We start from the raw sequence: 9,812 nt of genomic DNA, 5'->3' as shown, positions 1-9,812 counted from the left end.
GAACAGATAGTTAGCAAAGCAAGCTTTGGGAAATCTTGCTGAGCACATGTGACGAAAATACCGAGAATAGTTTGCTGGAGAAAGGTCGCTCTGGTGCGAAATTGGCGATCAAGTACGGAGGTTTCGGCACCAAACGGCTAATTTACAGGAACTACACTGTTGCCGTCACGTCTACTCGTCACATACCTGCGAAGGCTAAACTAGGGAAACATAGTTGCTCATGAATTCTTCGTTGTTTTAAACTGCAATGTAACTGAGATGTAGGTATTCTTTATCAGTGTATTTGTTCTGAGAACTTGTACAAGATGATCAGTCGAGCGCTCGCTGCTCCAGGCGAACAAGCTACCACCGAAAGTTCTACAGCTGGCGTGCGTGGTCATTCAACGGGCGCCTTCTCCGAAACGTCAGCGGCCCACCCATTGTTCGTAAACCAAAACATTGTCAGAAGCCAAGTGCCGCCTGGAAGAGTTCGTGATTTGAAGGCGTCTTTTGATACCCACGAGGGCCGTCCCACAGCTCGCCTCTCCTGGACAATGCCAGGAGCGCATGCCTTCGAAGGAACAGGTTAGCGTTGTCGTTTGCAATCTTCTACATCAAATTATTTATCCTTGGAGACCCTAAAGTGGTATTCACTGTTACTTATAAACTTATTGGACACCTCAGCAGTGATTCACAAGGGAAAAGGTAAGGAGGTATTCAAAGACAATGAGAGCAACGATTGGGAGACGATTAAAGAAGTCCGTCAACGGGGCCCTAATCAGCAAGCAGTCGTAGAAGAGAGGACATTGCGGGAGGGACAATGGTCAGCAGTGAAATCTACCGAGTGTCCCGTGTATCACGCGGGTTCGTTGATCCGGTAGCAGCTCTGGATAGTTATTGGCGAAAAGACGCACTCCAAGGCAACACTATTGTCCTGAACCGCATTTATAACAACCGATGTTGTCGCAGGAAACTGTGGCGTCTACCGCGGGTCAAGTTTTTTTTTAAGGGGGTGAAAAAAAAACGTCATATAAAGTATATTCAACAAGTACAAAATTGTAAATTACGGTACCTTGCATTCCAACTATGTGTGTTCGAAAATACAAAAGTGAACCATAAAATTTTGCATTTCTAGCAGTTTAGATACCGAAGCTGACGTTTGCATTGATGTTATTAAATGAATCTACTGAAGCACATTAAACAGCTCTCGCAGGTGATACCGATCATCAATGGCAGCTGGAAATAACGAGTACCTATATTAGTGTATGTGGCTTATGAATAGTCTCGGCTTTTTATCATGACCTGGTCAAATGTCTGTTGAGGCAGCATAAGTATGCAGAGCGATCTAATCCGAAGTTACCATGCTATAGCTGATAAACCAATTTTGACCTCGATATGATACTGCGATGGCCTGGTGTCTGCAATGGAGCTTTCATAGTCAAGCGGCTAAGGCTGCTCTTTCACGAATCATTTCAAAACGTGTACCGAGCCGCTAATCTTTCTCTCTAAAACCCAAAGCTTCACGTAGGCTTATGCATAAATCTTTACACCTGGATGGTTATCTCGACATTCAATCAGAAAACGCACCATCGTTTCTACGGCTTTGCCATGGCATGTGCATTTTTTCTTTGCTCAGTATCACTTTATTAAAACGCGTTATATTGCAACCTGATTTCTCTTCAAACAACGGTTTTCTTTCCTTGTAGCTTTCATAAAATGCCTCCCTCGTTATTTTGTTTTCTTTTGAACAGTTACTTACGTTGGAGCACCCCCCCCCCTCCCCGCAATTTCAGCCAGCACATGCACTGTAGACCTTTTTGGTTGGTGTCAACATACCAATAGCAGCAGCACGCGTTGTTTCTCAAAAAACTTCCGGTTACTTTAATTATCACTCTCTAATGCCTAGTTCACACTGGAACATCCGCTTTCTACAGCGACCGAAATTCCCCTGCCGCCGAAACGCAGCGTCGTTCGCACTAGACGCGACCCGCGCCGCCGAATATGCCATCTACTACGCGGCGAACGCGGAATGGATGCGCTGTCACCCGGTTGTTGTCGCGGCTCGCAAACGCTACTACGCTATCCGGTGGTGTATACTTCGACGATTATCGTACGCAAGAAGCAAGAAAAGACAGTACTGCTTACTTTGCTGGCAAGTGGCTGTCTTGCAATGCACAAAAAGCAGAAAAACCACCGACGCCAGCGGCGTTGCTGGGTTCGTTTTGCTCTGCAAGACCGCAACAAGCTCGGTCACGCCAACAGCAAGCTCGGTCACATCTTTCACGAAATACGGAGGCGAAGTAAGCACAGAGTAGGTTAAACTCCCGTTAGTTTCAACATTCAGTTACGTGCACTGCGGCATAACAAGTGAGTAGGGCTTGGCCGCCATTTTTCAAAATTCCTTGACAAGCGCTCCTATTGGTCCACGGTGACCGATTCGGCGGCAGACGCCACAAAAATTGGTCCGAGAGCGATCGGCGCGGAGAGGGCCCTTTCGGCGGATCTCACCGCCGCCGAACCGGATTCGGAGCACTTTCGGCGGCCGGAATGCTCAGTGTGAACGCGGCCTAACGCTGAAGCCGAAAACTTTTTTTTTGTAGTTGTGCCAGAGTAAGGAAAAACTTTTTCCGCTTTCTGATAAAAGTAAGGCGCTTAAAGCTAACGACTACCTCCAATAATGTTGTTTGTAGCTTAGAAGAAAACGTATTTGAAATATTTGACCAGACAAAGGCGAGAAAAAGGTTGAAAATGAAAGGAATGCTCGCTAAAGCATTCGCTCCCCGCTAATTCTTCTAGGCTACGCTGGTGCAGAAATCAAAAGCCATCCAGGAAATCTGTTTGTAAACAGCGAAAGGGTCCATAGTCGATTATTATCTGCACGTGCTCGCCGTTGGGGTTGGGGGAAGAGTGTCAACAAATAGACTAACATATGTTTAGTACATAAGCTGGGTGATTTAGAGCACCATTTGTACTCTGCTATAGGAGCACACAGTGCCATCCCGAAATAATCTAATTGAGAAAGTGCTAGCGAATACGACGTAAGTAGCGCTAGCATACTCTATCTCGGACGGTCTCGGTGCTATCACTAGTTTTTCTTCAGGTTTTGTCAGCCTATATAGCAAGAGATAATGCCAACCGCAGAATGAACCACTTCTCATAAAATAATTTTCTTGTACTCAGTAACTTTTTGAGCTAGTGCGCCAAGTTTGAAGCACACATTTCTTTATTGTGATAAATACGGTGACAGACATTGATAGCTACACCAAAATAGACTGATCGGTAGAACTGAACATGCTCGTACATCCGATAGGAATAACTTCCTGGCGTTGGTGTCGGGTTTCAATGGGAGCGGCCGTGTTTTTGGGTGGTTCCTGATAGCACAGAGATACATCAGGTGAACACAGAGCATGACCTTCGGATCATGACCTTCCGAGCATGACCTTCAGAGCATGACCTTTGGAACTCAGAGCATGACCTCACGCCAGCAGAGGAGCGCGGAAGCCAGTGCTTAGCCAAAATCACTTGGCTTAGCTATGTTTCTACCATTATTTAAACTCTTAGATTTTGACCGTAAGCTGATTGCTTTGTCTTTGCCTTAAGATGGGCAGTTTCAAACAACACAATGAAATATGTTAGCCAAGTGCAAATGGTCACAGTTGTTTACGGAAATTGCCCTATATATACCTATCACACGAATCACTACCGATCCAGTGACATTGGACAGATATGGCTTGGCAGTAATCTGGTTGTACCTTGCAGTTGAACATGAACTAGAATAGCTGCGCTGTCTTTAATATTAAGCACAGAATTTCACCTAAGCTGAACATTGTGTAACTTTTTATAGTTTCATTTCAGTCAATACACTATAACATCAAACGTTATGGGTTGTTCACGGCTGTTATATAGGGCGTTCATACAATCCATGTCCTCCCCTTGTGAAAGCTGTAAGTTGAGCCTTCCTGCGATGCCGAACTCTCCATCACCCGTGAGCTGAACACGTGATATTTGTTTACATTCCTATTTAGCCTGTCGACCTACTTGACGGCTTTTTTTGGTTGAGAGGTGACGTGCGCGGTCGCAGATAGGGCAGAGTTGAACTATCTGCTTTTCCATAATTGCTCTTTCGCGTCTTTCTTACATTCCTTTTAGGGTTGAAGCTTCTTAAGGCGCCTTTCTGCCGGAAATGTCTGTCGTAGCCACTCCTAGTACGCGAAATGTTCACAAGATGGCACAAGCATTACCCGCAGTGTTCAAATGTTTCAACAGACAGACAGACAGACAGACAGACAGACAGACAGACAGACAGACAGACAGACAGGCAGGCAGGCAGGCAGGCAGGCAGGCAGGCAGGCAGGCAGGCAGGCAGGCAGGCAGGCAGGCAGGCAGGCAGGGCAGGGCAGGGCAGGGCAGGGCAGGGCAGGCCAGGCCAGGTCAGGTCAGGTCAGGTCAGGTCAGGTCAGGTCAGACCAGATCAGGCCAGATCAGGCCAGATCAGACAGACAGACAGACAGACAGACAGACAGACGGACGGATGGACAGACAGACAGACACACAGACAGACAGACAGACACACAGTGTGAAACATGACCACGTGGTACGATCATAGCATGCTCACAGCCCTTTCGCTAGCTCCACATATAGCAAACTGGGTATATCATGACGTAAATAGACTACGAAAGTAAAAGACACGTCCAAACATCATAACGACAGGTCACTCGTGTACGGCTTAAATTATGTCCGTCTCGTAACGTAGTGTATATTTTAAAGTGACAAATCAGCCTTCCTCATTCGTATTTCGCATATCATCGATTCCCACTGTAAGTGGGATCTGCCTTTTTTTTTTCTCTTTCAAAACCACTCTTTTGAAACTACTGCGTGCGGGTTCGACAGCACGGCTGCGAAGAAATGAACGGCGTTGCTGAAGGCGCTCTCAATGGAACGCGCGCTTGGGGGTGACGGCTGCGACGTATAAAGGACGAAACTGACGGAGACAATTAGCATTTCTCCTGGCGAACGACTTTTTTTTATTTTGCCTAGCCATATAAATTTTTCGCTGTAAAAAAACACGTCATTATCAAGCATGGCAACGTACTTTAAGCAGCGAGGGAGTAAATGCAAAGTATCGAAAGATGGTTAGGTTTAATCGTCCGTACACTCCTGACAACATACGTTTAAAAATTTGACAAATGTTTCTAGAATTGTTTACTATAGTCTTAAGCGTAGCTCTTTATTCTGTAAAACAGTTATAGAGGTCATATTAGGACCTAAATCACTGCTAGACATATTTACGCTATATCAACAGTAAGGACATTTTTGTTAATGTACACGTTTGTTGTGATCTAAGTCAAATTTTGTGATTTTACTTTATCAGCGGCTAATTTTAGATGGGCTGTCATGTGATTTATACACTTGGTCGACAAGCCTTCTATGCAGCTTTTTTCTAACTCAGAATAACAGAGAGCCGCAACAGTTGGTAGGTGGCAAATATTTTGGCACTGCAGAATTCAATGCATGGCAGTTCCTTGCTCGCATAGGAATGGAGGGATTCGTCTAATGGAGGCAACGTGCATCGATAGTAGTCACAATGCATGCGAAAGCTAACCGTCCCTTAACTTGCGTAAAAATTAAATAAATCGCGTTAAAGTTACTTTTCCTGTAGACCCCGAAACGTGGCGCATTGGTAGGTTCTACTGTTGCATATAAATGCCTGGTAGGTTTTCGTCCCTTACTCATCTTCCTCCATTGTTTATCTCTTCATTTGTTGGTCATGTGATGCCGTGACTTATTTCTTGTGTTCGTGTCGACAGGCACTGTATATTTAGGAGAAATTTTCATGTCTTGTTCAATCCCATCTTACTATGTTTCCTACATTATTTTTTAAACAACATAAGTACCTAGAAACGGCTGCGCGCGTGCTTACGACACGTGCGAATAACCTTAGGAGTCATCCAAGCTATACTAAATATAGAACTCTAAGGCATACCTTGCTTATTCACAGGCTTTTTTTTTTTCATTATACTTAATGCTCGCAGTTTCGTCAATCGATCTCCGGACATCTCGGAGCATCCAAACAATGCTCGACTTCTTCCACAAGGCCACTGAAATCTCAGAGCAAGACCTCCTCTCCGGCTCGATGAAGCCTCTTCCTGCGTTTTCGCAACAGTTGGCAACCATTTCCATCCCGTCTACCATCATTTTAGGCCAAAGCCAAAACGAAACGACCGAGCAAGCTCATTCAGCGTCCGGCTACAACGTCTACTTCGCTCTAGTCACCACAAACAACTACGGTTCCCACTCCGAAGTCTCCAACTTGGCGAGTGTCAACGTTCCTGCCCATTTCACCGTTCCAGAAGGTATAGCCTTGGCCGACGCCGCTGTGCTTGTACAAGAGAAGGTTTTAAAAGCCAAAAACGAATCTGAAGGCACGGACGCGTCGCTACAGCTAGAAAAAATGACCATGTCACCTTGGGGAGAGCTGCTGTCCATCCCAGTCTCCGCAGACGCCGATGCCACACCATCTGCAGCTCCTGAAACCTCCCACGCAAAGACAGCGCTAAAAACGAAGAAGGCGACAATCTTTAAAAAAACTACCAAACCACACAACAGCGCTTCCCCGATGGCTAAAAACAAGAAAAGGGCAACATCTTTCACTGCCGCTACGGCTAAGCGTGAAAAAGTCGTGGATCATGCACGTGCCGCCACTGCGGAAGAGGACTCGAAACTAGAGCCGCACAGCGACCTTTCGACTACACCAGTCAACGGTTCCGATGCTGACATGAACGTAACTTATCCGCCACCAGCCGAGAAGAAAGCGGTGAACAAGTTTGATGAAGAGGACGACGACGGCACTTTGCGTGCGTGGATACTGTTCGCCGTGTTCATGATAGCGTGTCTTCTGATATGTCTGAACCTGGCATTCCTTTACTGCAGGGCACAGTTCGAGGTGGATGATGGCCCGCCCGGCCCTGGTGAATCTGTGACTTCGGGCTATGGCAGTGGCTTCTAGTCTTTAAGCTGGCAACAAAAGAAAGACCGCATGAAAACCCAGGAGAAATAACATATGTGGCACCTTTCTATCATTTAACCTATACAGTAACACTTTATATGTGAGACGCCTTGAATCTACGTGGTGTGTATAACCTATATTGCGAGCTTTCAAAGTACAAGGCCAAAGCACTCGGGTTGTTAGTAGTGCATGCGGGTGAAAAAGTACCAGATCGACAAATAAACATGCAGTTTTACTCATCAGATTCGTGATACAATTATGCGGGTCGGAGTTGAGAACTCCAGATTAACCTTGACATATGGCCTAGCATGTACGTAAAAATTTTTTTCTTACATCTCAATACCAAACTGTCACACCCAAGTTCAGAAATTGATCTTGCAGCCTCGATCTCAAAGCAGCACGACACCTTGCGCGCTATCGTAGACCTGCTGGGGCTCCACCAAACAGATGAACTTTCACGGTCAATTAGTACATATACGGTACGATTGGCACTTATTTGACAACCACGGGAGAGTCGCACACACCTTTCTCTTAACGCGTGGGCAATTTTTCGTGACAGCGAAGAGGCGAATTTGCCGTGACAATATAAAGACGGAGCTTCCACTTTTGCTTCCGCACATGTGCTCCTGCGCGTAGTATCTTTGTATGGTGCTTGTTTCTCACCTAAAGTGATCCCTGCGCGCATCGCCGAAGACGCCATTTCACGTTCGAGGTACACGCAGAAGCCACGGCTTTTTACGTGTACAAAACGCGAACTTGCAGAGCGAAACAAATGCAACGCTGCATGATGTGAGCTGCGTGCTGTCTTAAGGAGCGATATGTAAAAAGGGAATATTTTGATATTTCACGCGGAATACAAGGTAAGGGACTACAATAATTGCCGGTATTCTTCACTTCGCTAACATGAAAAGTTTCCCGCTAGATACACATAGCTCACAAAAGCAGCACAAGGCTCTGTATACCGCGATTGTTTGACTATTTAGAATACGATGTACTGTACTATGGGAGTAAAATAAGCTGCCCAGTTTGAAAGCTAGCATATTCTTGGAATCTTGCTGGCGTATAGATTAGAAAATTGCTGTGCATACCACTGATAATTCTGGCTTGGACTACCTACGTAAGAATAGCTACCTCGCAATAGAAACAAGCAACTTGACCTTGGACCAATAGAAGTGTGAAAATGACGTTGGTTCATTATAAGTGTCTGCAATAGGATGTACGGAAGTATGGACGCATTGACGGAAGCATGGATGGACGTATGCATACTCGGGTGGCCGGACAGCCGGACGGACAGACGTATAAATGGACACACTGACAGACAGATGGATGGGCGGATGGATGACGGATGGGCGAACGTAACTACGGACGGATTGATGGACGCATTGGCCCGATAGCGGATGATTCATCCCACTCATCATCATTTACTCCGTGGATATGCTTTGATGTTTTGTTAGGTGTTAAATTTTCAAGAAACTCTCCATTGCGTTAGGCGTATACATTAAGACAAAATATTTTTTTAATAAAAAAATTTAGAACAACTCATACAAGTACATTTCAGCGTGCACCCTGTAGGCAATAAAAAAGAGCTGAGCGCATTTCTGAAAGGTATTCAGTGGTTTATCGAAGTTGCCAGCTGTACTCCTATATTTTCAGAATTTATAGGAACAAAGTTATCTCTTAATTATCCTCTAATATTTACTATAGCTTCATTATTTTCTGAGTGTGCATATGAATTTTCTTCACGTACAATGTCCGCCTAACTCTATATATCAAGAAATAGTGTGGCCCTGATTGCTGCGCATACGTTAAAACAACTTTGTGTTATTGGAAGAAAAAACGCTGCATAGTTTTTTCAGCTTTTTTTCTTCGTTTTATTAACATCACTAGTTATTCTTATTTGGCATAACTTGCCATTCGTAGCTTTAATTTGCCTGAACTTGGTAAATAACCATGACATGAGCGTCAGAGTCTTCGAATGCAATAAAATCTACGCTAAACAAATAGTTCTCTTATCCTACTCTCAATTATGCAAGTTACGTAATTTCTTGATATTCTAATGCCGCATTAAAAACAATATTTTTTCGACCCAGTCCGTACGCCTCTCTTACTCAATTTATTGTACTGCCTTCACAGTCAATGATAGAGCGCACTATGCAGAGGCCTACAGCCATAAGTATTAGGGTGGAGTGGCCAGCAATCCAGACGTCGAAACAACGGGGAACAATACGGGTCTATTTCTTTGATTAATGGCGAGATCAAAGCTGACGACAGCGCGTGATTGAGAAAGGTTTAAACTTTAGCCGCCAGGTATCACAAGGGGTGCTATCCGGAGACAAGCATTCTTTTTGTACGTGTGAGCCTAGTTTCCCCGTGTGCTATCGCCAGGTTCACTCCCGTTCATTTCGAATAACGTGAAGTATATATCTCGCAAACATCTTTCAAGGCGAGAGGGATGCGGCAGCAACGAAGTTTGAAAGTTCATGTCAGTATAACTCTGAAAGGAGGGCCCCTCCCGAAACTGTTGGGAAATAAATATATTTATCCTAGTTGACAACGCTCCCGTTGTGCCATATCCCATACCTATATATATATATATATATAATTTTTTCCATGAACTCGTCTCATTGGTGGGAAGCCATGTGACGTAAATTTTTCAAACGGTGAAGCGCAGACACATAACTTTCGCGAACCTGCCATTCTCACTCGGAGGTGTGATTATCTTTGAGAGGTGAAACGATCACTTATCGTGTAGCTGAAAGCCAGACACTAAGAGATCATTGCGCAAACTGCACAACGCATCCCCCTCCCTCTGCATTCTATCAAAAAT

General features: G+C 44.9%; 1 protein-coding gene across 1 annotated transcript; it reads left to right on the top strand.

The window, feature by feature from the left end:
- Positions 1-355: 355 nt before the first annotated feature.
- LOC142786837 (uncharacterized) lies at positions 356-6,992 on the top strand. Its single transcript, XM_075884525.1, has 2 exons — positions 356-564; positions 6,012-6,992. The coding sequence occupies exons 1-2, from the start codon at positions 534-536 to the stop codon at positions 6,983-6,985; spliced, it is 1,005 nt and encodes a 334-aa protein (XP_075740640.1). The 5' UTR covers positions 356-533; the 3' UTR covers positions 6,986-6,992.
- Positions 6,993-9,812: the final 2,820 nt, after the last annotated feature.

This window comes from Rhipicephalus microplus, chromosome 2, assembly GCF_043290135.1.
Source record: "Rhipicephalus microplus isolate Deutch F79 chromosome 2, USDA_Rmic, whole genome shotgun sequence".
In the NCBI taxonomy this organism is placed as follows: Eukaryota; Metazoa; Arthropoda; class Arachnida; order Ixodida; family Ixodidae; genus Rhipicephalus; species Rhipicephalus microplus.
The sequence above is the reverse complement of the archived record's forward strand: the minus strand, read 5'-3'. Positions and strand labels throughout refer to the sequence as shown.

Bases quoted from the DNA above. Each gene is read 5' to 3' on its own strand.
- LOC142786837 (XM_075884525.1), top strand. From the start codon at position 534: ATGCCAGGAGCGCATGCCTTCGAAGGAACAG. The intron at 565-6,011 runs GTTAGCGTTGTC...TAATGCTCGCAG, and splicing joins GCATGCCTTCGAAGGAACAG to TTTCGTCAATCGATCTCCGG.